This window comes from Ranitomeya variabilis, chromosome 6 (genome assembly GCF_051348905.1).
Source record: "Ranitomeya variabilis isolate aRanVar5 chromosome 6, aRanVar5.hap1, whole genome shotgun sequence".
NCBI lineage: Eukaryota > Metazoa > Chordata > Amphibia > Anura > Dendrobatidae > Ranitomeya > Ranitomeya variabilis.
The window spans coordinates 99252124-99272638 of record NC_135237.1 but is presented as its reverse complement, the minus strand read 5'-3'; the positions used below and the strand labels follow the sequence as shown (position 1 = coordinate 99272638).

At 43.3% G+C, this 20515-nt stretch overlaps 1 protein-coding gene across 2 annotated transcripts in view; it reads right to left on the bottom strand.

Moving 5' to 3' along the window:
* The window catches only part of PLEKHA8 (pleckstrin homology domain containing A8), a 72577-nt gene that overhangs the window by 47239 nt on the left and 4823 nt on the right, over positions 1-20515 (bottom strand). For both annotated transcript variants that reach the window (XM_077268844.1, XM_077268845.1), the window contains exons 2-9: positions 19140-19256; positions 17755-17910; positions 13701-13825; positions 13011-13169; positions 11212-11252; positions 10735-10883; positions 4214-4403; positions 1105-1190 (exon numbers count right to left, since the gene is read on the bottom strand). In XM_077268844.1, the coding sequence (XP_077124959.1) occupies positions 1105-1190; positions 4214-4403; positions 10735-10883; positions 11212-11252; positions 13011-13169; positions 13701-13825; positions 17755-17910; positions 19140-19256 (1023 nt within the window). The remainder of the gene's footprint in view (positions 1-1104; positions 1191-4213; positions 4404-10734; positions 10884-11211; positions 11253-13010; positions 13170-13700; positions 13826-17754; positions 17911-19139; positions 19257-20515) is intronic.

Below are 20515 nucleotides of genomic sequence, written 5' to 3'. Positions count from 1 at the left end.
TCTTCACTGGCTCCCATTTCCTCAGCTTATCCAGTTCAAATTACTAATACTGACCTACAAAACCATCCATAACCTGTCTCCTCCATACATCTCTGCTAATCTCCCTATATCTTCCCTCACGTAATCTCCGGTCCTCCCAAGACATCCTTCTCTCCTCCACACTTATCTGCTCCTCACCCAACCGCCTCCAAGACTTCTCCCGAATATCCCCCATCCTCTGGAATTCTTTGCCCCAACAAGTCCGACTATCAACCACATTCGGATCCTTCAGACGGAACCTGAAAACCCACCTCTTCAGGAAAGCCTACAGTCTGCACTGACCCCGCTGCCTCCTCACCACTACCGAAGCTACAGCCTCACCAACACCGGAGCTCCTGCAACCCTCAACCTATTATCTCCTTCCCCATCATCCGGTAGAATGTAAGCCCGCAAGGGCAGGGTCCTCGCCCCTCTGTATCAGTCTGTCATTGTTAGTTTGCTTACTGTAAATGATATCTGTAATGTGTATGTAACCCCTTCTCATGTACAGCACCATGGAATCAATGGTGCTATATAAATAAATAATATTAATAATAATCTAGCAGTACTCTAATACTGAGCTCTGTATAATTTGCCCACACTGCTTTTGGCAGCTTTCTGTGTACACGGTGCACAGTCTGAACACTTCAATAAGTGATGGGGATGGGATTATACAGAGCTCGAAGGACAGCCTGGCAGCAGGTTACTAGTCCTCTAGTGATAATCCACTGCTCATAAACAGTGATTGCAATAAAACTACAGCAAGCAGCCCAGTAAGTGACAGATCAATCAGGGTCTCGGTCTCTACATTATGCTGCTCTCAGATTAGGTAGTATGAGATTCCTTTTAAATATCTGTCTTCTGACATGTCACCTAGACAGGGAAAGTAGAGGTATCACACTTTCCCACTTTATTCATTTGTAGCAATCAGGTATAATGAAAGAATGTTTCCTACATATTTTGTCCCCTCTTTAGCAAATACAAAAAAGCAATGTTAAATGGACCTAAAGAATGACGGCCTTATGTAAGCCCTGATCTGTACAGGCAACACAGTAACCAATAAACTACTGTACACAGGGCACATACCCAAAACTGGGACTATCGCATAGCAGGAGTCCAAGAAATATTCTGAGGGTATGCCTTCTTCATCTTCATACACAAGATCGCTAAATCTGAGAAGACAAATGATCCACCATTATACTCATAGATCATATAATTAATATTTGGATGCATATTCATATTTCATTACAATTGGAATAAATATTTAATTTTCTGGTTTTCTGAATCCAGACACCCAATGGTCCCTATCACACTGGTTTTAGGAATTAGAAGTCTGTCTTATAACCTGCTCCATTGTGATTAAATGTTACATATCTTATCTAGCACGAGTTCAGTTTTTGGTTTTCAAAGAAAAGTTTTGGAATAAAAATGTGTCTTTATTGGCTGCTACTGGCAACATGGACATTTTTTTTCACTAATGGGGATTTGAAATGATGACTACTGAAATTAGTGTAAATTTCTACAAATATGTAGGCCATCTGTAGGCTCTTCTCACAGTTAATGTGATCAGTGATCTCCGGGTATTTGTTAGTGCTCAGAGATTTAGTTTTCTTTGCCTCAGCTGCATGATTTATGACTGCTGGACAGGCTGAATACATGTGGGGGTTGCCAGGTTGCTAGAAAATCTTTACATGTATTCAGCCTGTCTAGCAATCGCAAATCATGCAGCTGTGTGGACAAAAACTAAATCTCCAAGCACTAACAAATACTCGGAGTCCACCCTAGCATGCTCGGGAAAACCTGAGCAACGAGTATACTTGCTCATCACTAATTGACATCACTGTCCCCATTGGGGCTCACAATCTAGATCCCTACCAGTATGTCTTTGGAGTGTGGGAGTAAACCATATAACCCGGAAGAAAGCCACGCAAGCACAGGGAGAACATGCATACTCCTTGCAGTTTCACACCTAAGATGTTAGGAGGAGCCTTATACACTATTTATCGGCGGGTGTTGTCCTAGGTGGGATTTGAATCTTGGACCCCAGCGTTGCCAGGGACTGTGCTAACCACTGAGCTGCTGTGCTCGAATATATCCATAAATCCCTCAAGATAGTCCTTTCGGTGACCAAATGGCATAAATACAGTACAGACCAAAAGTTTGGACACACCTTCTCATTTAAAGATTTTTCTGTATTTTCAAGACTATGAAAATTGTACATTCACACTGAAGGCATCAAAACGGAATTAACACATGTGGAATTATATACTTAACAAAAAAGTGTGAAACAACTGAAAATATGTCTTATGTTCTATGTTCTTCAAAGTAGCCACCTTTTGCATTGATGACTGCTTTGCACACTCTTGGCATTCTCTTGATGAGCTTCAAGAGGTAGTCACCGGGAATGGTCTTCCAACAATGTTGAAGGAGTTCCCAGAGATGCTTAGCACTTGTTGGCCCTTTTGCCTTCACTCTGCGGTCCAGCTCACCCCAAACCATCTCGATTGGGTTCATGTCTGGTGACTGTGGAGGCCAGGTCATCTGGCGTAGCACCCCATCACTCTCCTTCTTGGTCAAATAGCCCTTACACAGCCTGGAGGTGTGTTTGGGGTCATTGTCCTGTTGAAAAATAAATGATGGTCCAACTAAACGCAAACCGGATGGAATAGCATGCCGCTGCAAGATGCTGTGGTAGCCATGCTGGTTCAGTAGGCCTTCAATTTTGAATAAATCCCTAACAGTGTCACCAGCAAAGCACCCCCATACCATCACACCTCCTCCTCCATGCTTCACGGTGGGAACCAGGCATGTAGAGTCCATCCGTTCACCTTTTCTGCGTCGCACAAAGACACGGTGGTTGGAACCAAAGATCTCAAATTTGGACTTGTCAGACCAAAGCACAGATTTGCATTGGTCTAATGTCCATTCCTTGTGTTCTTTAGCCCAAACAAGTCTCTTCAGCTTATCCTCAGAAGCAGAGGTGACTCTTGGTCTTCCTTTCCTGGTGCGGTCCTCATGTGAGCCAGTTTCTTTGTAGCGCTTGATGGTTTTTGCCACTGCACTTGGGGACACTTTCAAAGTTTGCCCAATTTTTCGGACTGACTGACCTTCATTTCTTAAAGTAATGATGGCCACTCGTTTTTCTTTACTTAGCTGCTTTTTTCTTGCCATAATACAAATTCTAACAGTCTATTCAGTAGGACAATCAGCTGTGCATCCACCAGACTTCTGCACAACACAACTGATGGTCCCAACCCCATTTATAAGGCAAGAAATCCCACTTATTAAACCTGTCAGGGCACACCTGTGAAGTGAAAACCATTCCCGGTGACTACCTCTTGAAGCTCATCAAGAGAATGCCAAGAGTGTGCAAAGCAGTCATCAAAGCAAAAGTTGGCTACTTTGAAGAACCTAGAATATAAGACATAATTTCAGTTGTTTCACACTTTTTTTGTTAAGTATACAATTCCACATGTGTTAATTCATAGTTTTGATGCCTTCAGTGTGAGTTTACAATTTCCATAGTCATGAAAATACAGAAAAATCTTTAAATGAGAAGATGTATCCAAACATTTGGTCTGTAATATATATATATATATATATATATATATATATATATATATATATATATATATATATATATATATATATATATATATATATATACATATACATACATTAAGGGTCACGTATGCCAATGTATACACATGCCGGGGGAAATAAGGCTAGGTTCACATTACGTTAGGGATCAACATGTTAGGGCATGTTAGGTTAGGCTATGGGTTGAACTAGATGGACTTACAGTCTTCCTTCAACCTTAATAACTATGTAACTATGTAACTACTTTACACCGCGGCATAACGCGGTGTAACGCAGTCCTTTAACGCCGCCATTATGTCCTATGTCGGACGCATCGCTAGCGCACGCCCACAATGGGCGTGCCCTAGCGATGTGCCATCATTGAGTGACGGACCCTGGGACGCGGGCTGCAGTGTTTCCGGGTCCGTCACTGCTAGTGCAGATAGAGCTAGCAGATGCTCTATCTAGCGCGATGACATGTCGGCACTTGCGTTAAACAGCAGCCCGCTAATGCATGTGTTGAACGGGATGCTGTTAACGCAATGTGAACCCAGCCTTATGGAGCACTCTGTCAGACATATACATAGGGAAAGTGGCCTAATATAGTCATTCATACCTATGAGTCATTGTGCTGAAAAATGTTGGGGGCAGATCTCTACATTTGCCCCCACCGTCATCCACACGCCCTCCTCCTTCATCTTGCTGTAAGATCACTGCATGTAAATCTTCACCAGTGTCATTCACATCATTGTGTAGGTCACCGTCACGTGTATTTGGTGGCGCAATGTCAATATCACTTTCAGCTCCTGTAAGAAAGTAATTGCCAGTGGCTATAAACATCAAAATATCAAAAAAGTTCTCCAGTTTCAGATAACCCCTAGCCAAATGTCCGCAAGTGTCCTTACAGAGATAGACCAATTATAAAAACCATTCACGTGGCTGCAGCCACCACTAGGAGTCCTGCAGCATGTACTGTGCATTGTAATGTGGAAGGGCCTTTTCTCTAAAATCTGTACTTGTATGAAAAAGAAGATACATTTATTGCCATAAACCTTGCAGTTTATGCATTAGTGTTTTGCTTTTTTTTTTTTTTTAATCTAAAATTATATGTTTTTTTGTAGTAGCAGCACACTATTACACCTTTTACCTTTTGGGCCTCAATCCATTCCAGTGAATTATCTTGATTATTATGTTTTTGTTTGCAATATTTTGATTTTATTTTTAAGCAAAGCATGCCAAAAATGATTCTGTTTTTCTAGCTATAATTTTCCCAGACATTATGTTTTACATTTTCTATACGGGTTGTAATAAATAAGAGAATATTAAATATATGAATGTTTTATGTTTCATCACTTAAAAAGTAATATACATGTTTTCCAGTCACCCATGACAGCACGAACGAGAGAATTATAGAGAATTACTCATTTAAGGAAGGGACCACAGTCTGTAGAACCCTCTTCCCAAACATGAGATCAGAAGAGGCAGACAGATCTAATAATAATAATAATTTTATTTATATAGCGCCAACATATTCCGCAGCGCTTTACAACTTATAGAGGGGACTTATACAGACAATAGACATTACAGCATAACAGAAATCACAGTTCAAAACAGATAGACTAGAGATCTAGTCTATTGTGGCTATAAAAGGTGGAAGATAATGACCACATAGCTGCCTTGCAGATCTGCTCTATGGAATCGTCTGCTGTTTCTGCCCAGGACGTTGCCAACGCTCTCGTAGAGTGGGCCCTCAGGGACTGGTCTTCCTTTGCCTGTATAGGCCAATTTCATAGCCTATCAACCTGGATAAGTTACCCTTCGAGACTCTCATTCCTTTCCTAGAGTCATGAAAGGGGATAAAAAGAGCCCTATCCTTCCTCCACAGTTTTTTCGCAGATAAATAGTGAAAAAGGCACCTCCTAACATTTAGGGTGTAAAACTTCTCTTCATTAATACTCCTAAGGTCAGGACAGAAGGAAGGCAAAGTTATCTTCTGTGACCTATGGAACTTAGATACTACTTTAGGTAGATAGAGTAGTCTTAAAACTTGACCCTGCCTATGGTCCATAACCAGAGTAAAGGGAGGGTCTGCTGACAAAGCCTGTGTATCACTCACCCTACGAGCTGGTGTTAGGACTACTAATAGTATAGTCTTCAGGGTAATTGATTTTATGGACCCTGCACTCAGAGGCTCAAAGTGGGCTTCTGTTAAAGCATTCAGAACCAAAGCTTAAATCCCATGGAGGAGCCCTGGCTACCGGGACTGGTTTGGATCGAACACATGCCTTAAACTTGAGCACCCACTGATTACCCACGAGGTTGAAATTATATAGAGCACCTAAGGCCGAAATCTGGACTTTTAAGGTGCTAACAGCCAGGCCTTGCTCATGCCCTCTCTGAAGGAACTCAAGGATTTCTCCTAGGGGCACCCTTCCTCCCAAAGTACATCCTGTGGATGACTGGAATTTTTTCCAAGTCCTACCATAAATTTTTATAGTGATTGGTTTCCTACTACAAAGCAAGGTAGAGACCAGGTTGGGAGAAAACCCTTTATTTTCTAACACTGACCCCTTAAGTTCCAGGCTGTTAAGTGCAGCCCAGTCACCTGAGGATGGAATATAGGCCCCTGAGCTAGAAGGTCTGGGATCTCTGGAAGGACCCATTGTTCTGTGACTGACATGTTTCTTAGCTAAAAGAACCAAGGTCTCTTGGGCCAAAAGGAGGCTATGAGCACTACTCTTGCCCTGTCCTGTCTGATCTTCCTGAGAACCGCTGGAATCAGACAAACTGGGGGAAAGGCGTAGGCCAGATTGAAGTCCCATCTGATCCAAAAGGTGTCCACTGCTTGAGGATTTTCTTTTGGGTCCAGGGAGCTGAAGCTTTCTACCTTGCTGTTCTGCCGAGTAGCAAAAAGGTCGATCTCCGGACACACCCACGTGGACACTATCTGCCTGAATATTGAGATTTTGAAAATCTGCCATGATATTGTCCCTCCCTCTCAAGTAAAGAGCGGATAAGGAAACGATGTTCGCCTCTGTGAGGCCGAAAATCCGCTTCATAATCTGCATTAGGGATCGGGATTGTGTGCTCCCCTGATGAATGATGCGACTGTGACTTGGTTGTCCGAAAGCATCTTTATATGGTGGCCTCATAGGAAGGGTAGGAGACTGTGTAAAGCATTCTCTACTGCCAAGAGCTCCCACATTTTTGAGGAGCCTTCCTTTTCTACCCCCGACTTTGTTCCCTGGACCAGATGGTTGTCCAGATGAGCTCCCCACCCCCTGGGACTGGCATCTGTGGTTAATACTGATGTGAGGAAACCAAGAGACTCTCTCCCATAAGAATTATATTTTTAACCACCAGTGGAGTGAGTGTATTACTTCCCGAGGCAATGTCAGTATACCTTCCAGATAACCCCGTAAGGAACGTTGGCTTTCCAACACGTGCCACTGCAACTCCCTTGAGTGGGCCTGGGCGGTCCGGTCCGGGTCCAGCGCCTCCCATCTTCATACAATCACGTCCTCTTCTTGTCTTCCTGCCGCGGCTCGGCCCAGGCGTGCTTTGTCTGCCCTGTTGAGGGCAGAGCAAAGTACTGCAGTGCGCAGGGAAAGGTCAGAGAGGCCCGGCGCCTGCGCACTGCAGTACTTTGCTCTGCCCTCAACAGGGCAGACAAAGTACGCCTGCGCCGGAGCCGCGGCAGGAGGACAAGAGGACGTGATCGTATGAAGATGGGAGGCGCTGGACCCGGACCGCAATGCCCATCGGACTGGACCGCAGCGGGACCGCCCCTGGGTGAGTATAATATAACCTGTTTTTCTTACCTTTCAGGTTACATCGGGGGCTTATCTACAGCATTACAGAATGCTATAGATAAGTCCCTGATGCCGGTGGCCTTATCTCATATACAATTTTTGGGGTGACAGACTCCCTTTAAGAATTTATTCAAGCTTGTCAGGTTGATAATTGTTCTTGTATGAGCTGTCCGGCTTCTTTATCAGAAACAGGGGAAAATAAAAGCCTTTCCCTTTTTCTCCTGAAGGAAATTCCTGCAGAACGTTCTTTTCTAGGAGGCTTAGTATCTCCGATTCCAGGGCTACTTGCTCCAAGATGGATGTCCATGGAGCCGTTATGATAACCCTTTCTCAGGGATATCTCAGGAACTCCAGCCTTAATCCTGATCTTACCAGGCTGAGAATCCAAGTGCTGAAGGAGATTTTCTCCTAGGCTGGAAGGAAAAAAAAGAGTCTTCCTCCCAACTGGGGGAATGAGTCATTTGGAGGGTTTCCTACTATCCTGGGAAGGATTGCCAAACAGGTACCCCTTGCCTTTCCTGGGTCATCCCATCTACTGTGTTCTGTGGCTGGTCTCTTTCTGTTTCAAAAGGACTGCCTGAAGGAGAAGGGAGGTTTTGGAAACACTTTCTTCTTATCTGCAGCTTTTTCCAGGATGTCATCCAAGCTGAACTGAATAAATACTGACCTTCACAAGGGAGAGAACACAGTTTTCCTTTTGATTGCACGTCCCCCAGGCAGCCTTTTAACCAGACTGCTCTCCGGCCTACGTTGGATAATGCGGCAGTTCTTGCAGCTAGTCTGGCCAAGTCATCCGATAAGAAGGCTACCACTCCCTTGATTACTGGGACTGTGGCCAGAATGGAGTCTCTGGGTGAATTTTCCCTCAGCAGGTTTTCCAACCTATTCAGCCAGATCTTAAGAGACCATGCTGTACAGGTTGCCGCAATGGCTGGCATCAGAGCACCTGCCGATGACTCACAGGTACCTTTGAGAAAGATGTCAACCTCTCTATCAAGGGGGGGGTCTCTCAGTAAGCCTGCATCCTCAAAGGGAAGGGATGATCTTCTTGAGGCTTTGGATATAGCGACATACAATTTTTGCGCTTTATTTCAGGATGACGTAACCTCTTCCTCAAAGGGGTATTTTCTTTTAAAGGAGGCTGGGCAGAGGGCCCTTCTTGTCTGGCCTTTCCCTCTCTTTATTAATGAGATCAAGCACTTTCTCATTAATAGGGAAGGATCTACGCTCCCGAATCCCAAACATTACATCCTGGACAGATTTTTTTGGCCTTTTGGTTGACTAGACCCATTGTGGACCTACGTCTTTAACTAAATTGTCCAGTTCCTCAAGGGTTAAGCAATAGCCAGCTCCCGAGTCATCTTCCGATGAGGAGGACTCTGAAGAATCCTGTAGAACCCCATCGTCTGAGTCTATAGCCAATGACATGGGAGATATTTTAGCCCTGTCTCTGCGGGGTGCTTCCTCTGAGAGGGACCAGGATCTTAATTAATTTTCTACCTCTGTCCTGATGAGAGTTTTTAAGGTGGAGGAGAAATCTGGGGTCTCATTTGCGATTGTGTCATTGATACATGATTGGCACAATTTCTTGGGCCATGTACTAGATAGACCCTGAAAGCACAGAGCACAGGCTCTGTGCTTCGATTTCGCTGTGCATTTTCAAGGGGATTCCTACCAGAAAAGCAAGAGGACAGAAGGCTAGAGGGAGAGATTCGCATTATTAAAATGACATTCTCATAACTCATTCACCAATCAACAGTAAATTGAAGGGTACCGGAATAGGAGGCAGAATGTTGTCCGAAAGGTCTCCCCTAGAGACTGCAGAATCCTCCATTCTGACAGAGCTGTGCCGACTTGTCCTGGAATCTTTGGACCAGCATGCCCCGCTGGAGCGCCCGATGCTCCTAACCTGGTGTGGTCATTCCTGTGGATAGACCTGACACTGGGGTCATTGTGGCTGATCTGGCTCCAAAGGCTGCTGTGGCTGCAGCACCACCTGCTGCTGCCGCTGTGGAGAGGGCTGCTGTGCATCTATATCTGCACTGGTTCCCCCGCCTGGCCGGTGATCACTTTCAAGTACTGTACTGCAGGGGATCTGCCGGCTGGTGCGCTCCTGCAGCTTCCAGTACCCGCTCCCGGAAGTGCTCCAGGTGAAAGGTCCCGGCCACGTCATCAGAGCACGACTACCGGTTTCCGGCTGCGCTCCGTGACAGCGCCGGGACGCGTGACTGCCAGGTTACCATGCGGTGATAGCACCGCAGACCTCTGCCTGACCGACGGATGAGACCCGATCAGGCCCCCCGCGGCACTTGCAATCCCGGCGCCGGCCGCAGCAGAGACGGTGCCCTGCCCCAACCGACCGGTCTAGGTCTGGGAACTTGATCTTTCTTCGGCTGCCGTGCAGGACTGAAGGTTCCCCTGTCAAGGACAGGAAACCACTGATGCGGAGAAAGGAGCCACCTTTTTTAGTTTGAAGGTTTGTTGTCCTTGAAGGGTGGATCCCCTCTCTCATTGATGCGGTCATGGGTGACAGGAATAAACAAAATTTACTTCACTTACCCTCCCCGGGTCGAGCACGGAGTCCCGACCACTGCCCCTGGTGCCTATTATATTCTGCAGTGCTGATGTAACGTCAAGAGCCAATAACTGGATTCAGTGGCTCGGTCCATAAACTCAAGAAGAGCTTCTTACCCCAGTTACGGTCTGTGGCACTGTACACATGATGCTAGTGCTGCAGACATAACAGGCGAAGAAGAGCAGTGGTAGAGACTCAGCCCTCAACTTGGGGAGGGTGAGTAAAGGAAATTTTATTCATTTATTTTTTTTAAACAAACTAAAGTCGGGTGACAGAGGTTTTCTAAAAATGAAAAACAATTGTTAATTCCTATTTAATTTTTTTTAAGACTTTTCAATTTTTTTTACATTATTATGGCATCAAAAGCAAACTAGAGCCTTCTCTTGGCAGGGTGTACAAGCTCTTATCCCCATACACAAAGAGGATGTCCAGGATTAGAAACGTATGGATGCTTTCTTTCAGAAACAGTGCCATCCCCAAGGTGACAGGAGCTGCACTGCACTGCCATGCACAATCTTTGGCCAGTGGTTAATCTGTTTCTAAAAGAAAGCGGCCACATTTTCCAATTCCCAATATGGAAAGTTATCACCATGCTGAGGGAGGGCCCCATCAATGGCGTTACCACAGCCAATAAATGAATAGGGCGGTGGCAGTCAATGTATTCGAGAGGCCTGCTTTCGAGACTGATGGAGGACCTAGCAGTGAGACCCTAGTGGAAAGGCGATAAGTAAATGAGCACATTTTCTTTACCTCCTGAATCGTTTGATTTTTCTTTCTCCCGGGAAGGCACAGGAACAGTCTTGGAAATTTCCATACCAAGAACACGAATATTTTCAACTCTGGAATGATCGTAGTGATTGGTCTCCTCGTTTTCAAGGTTATTATTTAGCTCCATTTTCCTAAAGGATTTGAAATGATTATACAGCAGCAATGTATTGCTAGATAATGATAAAACAAGTGTACATACATAATATAAAAGAGCCCCATGAGGAAACAGAATTAATGACATATGGCAAAGTATTTGCCCCTTACAGATATTGTAAGGACACGCCAGGACTACAGAGACGCAGGGGCACAGCTTTGGAGAGTGAATGGGGCACTGGAAGCCACGAATGAGTACCATCAGGTCACATTTACATCTGGATCATTTGATGAATTTGAAAATGAGAAACAAAGCCAAAAATATATTAAATTACCAATGCTAGAGATTATTTTATGCGCACTTACCTTTGTGCTGAATTCTGACTGGACATCGTAGACCGGCGTACCTAAAATGATAGAAAAAAAAAAATTTTAAATGAAAAATTTGTGAAATTAAAAAACAAAACACTGTTTGGTCAGTATTAGGAACCCCATGACCTCTATTTATACAGTGGCTAGGATGATGCATCAAAGTGCCAAAATTTACATGTACCGAAAATATTAAAGAGTATTCCCACAACTGGCATTTACCAGCTATCTGCAGCATTGGGTAAAATCACCGAGACCCACACCAAAGAACAGAGTGAGGGGCACGAGCCCCCTATCGTCCTCACTGCCTGAACTCCGTGAGCAGGAGTTTGACAAGAGCGCTGCGTGAGCATTAACGGTGCTGCTCCAGTCGAGGTCTGAATTCCTAACTTTGCTGGATACATCTCATCAGGTAACAGGACTGTCTGCATCTGTCATCAGAGCCTTCAATTATTTTTTTTGCACTTTACAAATTGTCAGCCTCTGGTGAAGCCATATGGGGAGAGAGCGACGTATCCAGAGATTCTTACAGATATCCTAAGAGCTGGGACAAATGGGACCAAAAGTACTTACATACTGCACCTCAAGAAAATGATGTGGGGACAACTGGAGCGCAATAGGGTTTATTCACATAATGTACAGATTAAAGGGCTAGCTGCTCACCTAGTATAGCTGTGTGAGATAAAACAATAGTAATGTCTCAAATGAGAGGTTTTCCAGCTCCACAGGTTGGCAGATCCAACGTGGTGTAATCAGAGATGTGGGTAACCTGCGCTGCTGGCAGTAATGTGTCCACAAATAATTCCAATATGTGGTAGAAGGTCACAGGGAGGTTTATCTCAACGCGTTTCGAAAGTTCTCACAATATGGTGTTCCTGAAGAAGACGTTTGAGAACTTCAAAAAGTGATAAATATAAACCTCACTGTGACCTCCTACCACATATTGGAATGATTTGTTGACACTACCAGCAGCGCAGGTTACCCACATCTCAGATTTCTTCATACTCCATCTTAGATGATGTTATGAACATCAACTAGGAGGGATGATGAGGCGATTCTTTTAGAGCAGTGTTATCCTGACAAGAAATACTTATAGGGAATCTGTCAGCAGAGTTTTAACATGTAATCCAAGAGCACATGACGCAGCGGCTGAGCCCGTAAACAGCTGTGTTTTGCCATTTCAACATAATCAGTGTTTTATCAGCAAGAGATGATCATTACAAGACAAACTGTTTCATGCCTGCTAGTTCAACCATGCTCCCACCTTTGATTAGCAGCTTTCTATCACTATACATTGTACTCAGAAAGCTGACAGTGGTGTGGGCAGGTTATACACAGCTCAGCATAGGTCTGCAGCAGAGAAAACTGTGATTAAATCACAACTGCAGCACTCAGCAAACAAAGTGATACATCGCTGAAACTAGAGTTTCTGTCCTTATGTCTTGCTGCTGTCAGATTACATAGCAAAAACTTGCTGACAGATTCCCTTTAAACCCTAATTCTGCAGTTTTTTTACTTTTATTTCATCTCCGAGTAGTATCACTAATACATGTTTCCTGTTCCAAGCAAAATACTTACCAGTCGCAGACTTCTGATCTTACCGGAGTGTCGGGGGGAAAAAAAACCCCTCTGGTGTGGTGCTTTAAGGTTATTCTACGCACAGGGAATGAAGTGCAATCATACACTATAGCAATGTACACAGTGGGACGCTGATGACCTTGCCTTTGGAGCACTCACAAGACGTCATCCGTGCAGCATATCTCTAATGCAGGTGTGTGTTAGTTGTCAAACAGTACCTTGCTCGGTCTAAGGGCAGAGAGATGTGGAGATCCTGGCGGAGTGGCGTACATCGGGCGAGACGTGAAGGTGGTATTTGCAATCTGCATACACTCCTCCAGGGTTTTCAGGAACGTATTGCATGTCGACTTCAAAAGAGCGCCCATATCAAGTTCATCCTAAGAGAACAGCAAAAGCACAGCTCCTGTTACAGAGTGGTTCTCCATAACCATGTGTGTGCCACTATGTCATTATGTCTCATGACGTCTTCAGATATCATAAGGTCATTTAAAAAAGGCTTTAAAGAGAGCTTCAACGTTGTCAGAAGATACAGGAACACTCAGGTGCCTTGTCATTATTAGTGATTATCTCTTACAATAAATTAATTATGCTTTAATTACTCAAGCTGATGCAGGACCTCTTTAAGGAATGAGGATCTTCATGGCAACCTTTGAGAGATCTGTTCTCTTTACATAGAGATCGCGAATATCTCCAATGAAGAAACTGGGGAAAAGTTGGATGCTGCTCACCCACTTGGGTCACAGCACTGCCGGGACTTATCTGAGACACAGGTTTAGGAGTTTTCTCCTCCAGCAGCAGTAACTTATTAGCAGCACACAGTCACAGCTGCCCTAACAGGAGTCAGATCGTAAACTTCCTCCACTCATAGTTTTCATGAACAAATAAAATAAGCTCCCAGAGTCACCTACCTGAGATTCAGATGAACCAATACTAGATGTGTCTTTCGTCTTATTCACTTGCTGGACCAAGATGTCACAGTACAGCCTTAGTTCAGACATCTTAGTTTTAAGAGTTTCCGTGCTGTCACTAAACTCTATGTATGTATAAAAAAAAAAAGAAAGTAAGTAAATGGCAGATAAGATGCAGTACTTAAGTTTGGCCACTAGACAATGGTGGTTGTTGTGGTTGCTGTGGTGTTCCAGCAGATAGCTATTTGGTGTGAGTGTCGGACCCCTATGATCTGATATTGATAAATCTATATCAGGGGTGCACAACATTTTTTTGTCCAAGGGCCACAATGCCATACTGAACCAACCCCAAGGGCCACAAATAAATGTAAAGGGGTACTTACTAGTGATGAGCGGGTGTACTCGTTGCTCGGGTTTTCCCGAGCACGCTCGGGTGGTCTCCGAGTATTTATGACTGCTCGGAGATTAAGTTTTCATCACCTCAGCAGCATGATTTACAGCTATTACCCAGCTTGATTACATGTGGGGATTACCTAGCAACCAGGCAACCCCCACATGTACTCTGCCTAGCTAGTAGCGGTAAATCATTCAGCTGCCGTGATGAAAACTAAATCATCACTAGTACTTACATGAATACATCACTAGAACCACCATCACTACATCACCAGAGCCAAGTTTCCTTTATTTGAGGAGGATATGGAAAGTTTCTGCTCCAAAAAAAAAATCATTATGAATAGACACTACCTTAAACTGAGTTTTTGCAGCAGAAACTCAACAAATCCTCCTCATAATCTCAAATCTCTAACTTTTGAGGATTTTTACGTTTTAACATAGCTATGTGTACAAGAACAGAACCACTGTCAGCGCATGTACAGTATGCGGCACAAGAATCACTATCAGTACATGAATGCAGAGCCAGAATCAAACACAGTAAATGTATACAGCACCAAGCTTAGTACAGCGATCAATTGTAATGTTAGGTCAGCCTCAGCTAGAATTGTATTGCTTGAACTTACAATTCCCAGTATGTCCTTAACAATGGTAGGAGATGCTGGGAGTTGTTACCAGCCATCATCAGACTGCGGCCCATACAGGAACCACAGCACTGAAGAGACACAGAGAGTATCACAAATAAATGTTTGCATCCCGGTACCTTATAGGTGACTTCTTCTCTGATTCAAGTTGTTCCCATTCCTTTTGTCTCCCTGTAGTATATATTCTATATTATATATAGATTCTATATTATAGATAGATGAAAAATACTCTGGTCCTGAACAACCACCTCACCGCTTACAAATGCAGCAACTATAATGCAATCATTGTATAACGCATACATGAAAGTGGTAACCAAATGTACAAAAAAAGATAAATGTAGTATTCTAGTGTTACATGCAAACATTCACAGCTTAAAAATATTTTTCCCTTGAGTGGATAATTCAGGGATAGGATGGATTTGTCCTTTAACTCATCTAATATACAGAATGCCGATACAGAAGCATATATACATATGGTAGTGATTTTAATTGGTTGCCCGGTCCAAATCGAGAAGTCTGAAGTCACTCTGGTTTCTGACCCAGGAGTCGTATATACTCCCGTCTAGTGGGCTTGACCTCGCTCAATCGCTTCATTAAAATGGTCTGTGGTCAGTGATTGACAGATGAATTTATACAGTTAAACAGCAGCCGCGGAAGCCAACGCTGACCGTGCCATAACATGCCGGCTGTGTAACACAGCTTCTGAGCCTGCTCCATAAATGTGGACCCGACAGGGAAAGTAATAGCACACCCCACGTCTGGCAGGGTTTAAAAGACTTTACAGCCAGACAGTTACATTGCATGGATGGCGTGATTTGCCCTTCTGACAAAGATAAACCTGAACCCATATAGCTAATGTACAAATGTCTTGCCGCAACATCTTTGTCGCAGTCATTCATTTGTAAATTGGCCTGATGAAGGGCCTTCTGGGCTCGAAAGGTTGGAAATGGTGCTATTGGCCAACCAGAATAATTTTATCACACCCAGAATACTTTTATCTTTTTTTAACTTTATAGTACTTACATGGATTTTCTGGCTAACCCAGGACCATAATAAAATGCTTTATCGTACATCACGAAAAGTAGAGACAAAGAATGAAATACGGCTGTAGATCAGGTCTCCAGTCTAATATGCGGCTGCAGAATGATGCGTTACTGCAGTTTATTATCCTGTCTGAATCACAAGATTTGAGGAGATGGCAGGTCACCAATACAGAGATTTAAGCTTCTGATTAAAATATATAATCTGCAGTTCAACAGATGTGACAGTCGACAAGAGGAATCCTGTGCTTCCCCTGTGTGTTATGTAAAACACAAGAAATAAACTATGAAACGAATACTAGTGTAATGTATTTATCATTTAAAGGGGTTGTCCGGCCTTAAGCTACAAGTCTGAAGTCACTCTATGTTACTGCAGACTTGTGAATCCTCACATTGCGCGCACTGTGTGCTGTGAGGATTCTCCGGTGACCGCAAGTATGTGATTTGCATACATGCAGTCATGTGCCGACTAGACGTGTGCAGCCTTCGCTCGTGGACACATCTAGTAGTAATGTGGCCGGAAGAATGCAAAGCACTCGCCTGCTCCTGGCACCAGCAACAGAGAATCATCACAGTGCCACTATGGCAAAATACTTTAGACCAGGGCTTAGAGATAGCGAATAGCAGCAGACAACTCCCTTTGCGCCCGAATCTTTTTAAAGTTAAGTTGTGTTTGCTGAAAAGCTGCAGTATTTCATAGTAAGAGATCGCTCATATGAGTGTATAACTAGGACGAGTCCTGTCCGATGTTTTATCGGACAGCACTCGGACCAATCTTATACTATGGGGCAGTGTAGCGCCGAATCGGTCTGTGGAAGAAATAATAATAATAAAAAGAAAATTGCAACACGCTGCGAATAGCTCTGCAAATCGGATCACGAGCACCCATTCAAGTCTGTGGGTGCATGAAAAACATGTACAGTCCCATTTACGTGCACAAAGACAATGGAGAACATAGAGAAATTAAATTCTCTGTCTTCTCCGCTCCTGTGATGTGAGTCTCTCAGCCGAGAGAATCGGATCACAGTAAAATGACACCCGAATCAAAGTGTGAAACATCACTTGTATGACTGTTGCCCAAGTCATGATATTTGGACCCTTTTCAGGGCTTTTTTTTATTCTTTAAAAGGAAACCTGTCATTTTGAAAATGTAGTCCAATCTGCAGGCACCATGTAATAAGAGCAGGAGGAGCGGAGTAGATTGATACATAGATTTGTGAGAAAAGATTCAGTAAACCTGTGTTTTCATCATATAATCCTCTGCTCTTATTTGGTCCAGTGGGCGGTCCTATCAGTGACTGACAGCGATCTCTCTATGCACGTATATACAAAGAAAGCTGTCAGTCACCGGTAGGACCGCCTACTGGACTGGAAATCCCAGAAAGAGAAGGAGGTTATATGATTAAGGGTGCAGTCAGTCTGTTCTCCTGACCTGAGACTGCAATGTATTTCTATGCAGCCGTCATGTTCAGGTCATGAGAGCCGACAGCCAGTCTGAGGAATGGGATGCAATCCTCGCTCGAGTAATACAACGTCTGACTGTGCCCTAAAACAGTCACTCATTAGCTAAAAGTTAATGGGCTATCTAGATGCCCCCAAAAATGCATACATTTGAAACATAATTTTGGTTTTGCAGGCTGTATCAATGAATTAAAGGGGTTGTTCGTTATTAAATGCCCAATAAAAAACAACAAACCACATACTTCTGTATCAGCACCATTCCAGTAATGTAGTCTCCTGGTGCTGACAGGAACGCTGCAGTCTATTAATGGCTGCTGACGAACAGTAGCCCTCGGTCAAACAGGCAGGCTGATAGGCTGCAGCGTTCATGAGATACAACTGCAGAGTAACATAGCGCCTATTTAGCTGGAACAGCGCATTTTATTTATTTATTTTATTCAATTTAAGTAAGGATAGCCTAAATCTAAATGAAACAAATATATATATTTGAGATAATACTAGATTACAGGAAAGCCATACCTTTCTCTTTCTTGGTTCTGATGTCGGTTATACAGGCTTTAGCAGAACCCAATGCAACAAGCCACTGCTGTCGTTCTGCTGCCGATCTGGCTTTCAGGTAGAAGTACTGCTCCCCTGGAATTGCTAGGTCCATCCGAGTGTTATCTGTGGCGTGTACTGTCAATGCAGAAATGTATATACATCATATATAATGAAGACATTGTGAAGATTACAAAAATAAAAACACACTAGACATGACCTGACTGTCCGCTAGGAGTGTAAGAAAGCATTTGATAAAACCAATGTGATGGATATTACAACTACTATAAGGATGTCACTCAGATCTTCTACAGACCTGACCAACAAATGTCTTAGGTTATACCGTGGGGTTAGGGACAATTACTGTATAAGGATAAGTGCCCATGAAGATTTTTGAGAATAAACTGAGCAGAAAACCACCAAATCTCAAAACTTTTCAGATTCTACTTGGAAAAGTTTTCAAAAAGACTCCGTGTGCACATAGTCTAACTCATCAGATGTGCCTTACAAGAGTGTAGGAAAGAGATGAGACCCCAGTAATGACGACAACGTTCCTTGCAACTATGTTCAGGATGCTTTTCTTTTATTTTAGCTACGAATACTTGTGAGACAACATATCAGACTGGAGACCTGATCTACAGGAGCAGCTTTGACTACGGGGAACGTGTAAGGACTATCCATCTGGTAACAGCTAAGTAACATTTCCTCTGCAGTGGTCGCTCTGATTTACCCCTTATGGCGACATGAGCAGGCATACAAGTAATGATAATTTACTCCAATCTCTGGCATAATTTATGGCAAACCTGTCTATTCAAGGAACGCTCCGCAGCTCTCCTTAAACTAACCCTGCCTACTTATCTCATCGATTTTGAAAAATGGCGAGAGAAGAATAAAATGGCAGAGGCACATTCTTCTGAAATTAAAGGCTACTATAGATGATTAAATGGTCAAACCCATAGACTGATGGCGCCTCCCGATACTAGATGTCGAGCAGATGGATTAAAACATTCCCAATCCTTCTCCTCTCATGGGAGGTAATCCGCCATCAAGGGTGTCTGACAGCGGACTTTTCCCCCACTCCTAAGTAACGTTATCTTGAATAGCTGGATATGGAGTCTCCGGTCTCCTTGGCTGTAGAATAATCCTAACATTATAAGTAATAAAGATTTGCGGAGCCAAACCCTGTTAGGAACATATGGACAATAGAGAGGGGTCTTCCACTAACGAGCCAGAATAGAGAACTGCTCTGCAACAATGGCCCCTGCTCAGGAGGACACACGTCCTTCATGTATTACGTGAATGCTTTCTGGTTGACTTGCTGGTAAAATTCAGCAATTTTACATTATTGTCCATTTCCAGAAACGCACCTTGAATTTCACAGACCGCCATCTGGATGCTTCCCTTACAGCCCTTCCAGGCGTCTTCCCTCGAGTCATAATAGGAAAGAATTCCACCACACAGAAGAAACCATCTTGGCTGCCACCCTGCAAGAAATCACGAGAAAGACATGGCATTAATATAAAAGGGAGGAAACTAGAAAATAATATCCTAGTATTAGGCATAAATCACTAAAACAATGCAGAACAGACAGGTGAAGCTCAGGAACCACAGCAGCAAGAGTGTGGGGTGGGGATTATATATGTTCCATATACCGATCCCTACGTATCCATGAGCAGGTGGTCCACAATCAGAAGATTGTGCCTCCACATATGTCCCTCTGACATGGCTTCCTATACATGGCGCAGAATGTATGTCTATTACTACTTACCAGTATATACCTTTATGCTGAGGCTACGATTTTGGTGGTGTCTCAGGTCATGTGGCCAAAAGACGCTATGTACCACTGGAACGTCACAACATAATACAAGTCCCAGTGACCCCTAGAACACTTCCACTGTGATCAGTAAATAAAATCTGGGTACAAACCCAATGCAACCCAATTCTCCTGCCTTACACTGTGATGTAGCAGCGGCACATCGTGATCTTTGGTCATGTGACCTGTGCCGCCGCAAATTCACAGTGCAGCCCTAGTCTTAAAGGACATGGACACCTTCCGAGTCTTATTTTTTCTTAAATGCATGTTTCAGTAATAAAATTGCAGTGTTATAATTTATTCATATAAACCACATCTGACACGCACTTCGCTGTCACTTCTGTGATAAGCCCCTTGAGGAAGCGACAGCGAAACACGTGCAGGCTGGTAATACAGGAGGAGATGGGTTTTATTTAATTCTAATCTATTATGTTTCTAGTTTTTGCTACTGACTGGCTAGTGATTTATAAGCTATATTTATTTTATGGATGTATGTAGTAATAATAATAATAATAATCTTTATTTATATAGCGCCAACATATTCCGCAGCGCTTTACAGTTTAACCACTATTGGAAATATTGCCAGAAGTCATCTATTTAGTAGTTGATCTAGTTGTGGGGACTTGTTTCCCCTCTTGCACTTTGTGATCCTATTAACTTACTACCAGACACACTGGATTTCAGTACCAACTGCTGAATCTTTGCATACTTCATGTTTTTTACGATCTTCACCACTTCTATGTATTATTATTAAATGCATATAATGTAACTAAAGATATTGTTGATTTAAACATGTGGTATATGTAATCATTATTACAGATTTATTAATGAATATTCCCCCTATACTGTAGCCATCTTTGGCTTTGTGCCTTTGGCAATTATTGTAAGTTTTTTTCTTTTTCGGACCCATTAAGACACACACAAAAAAAA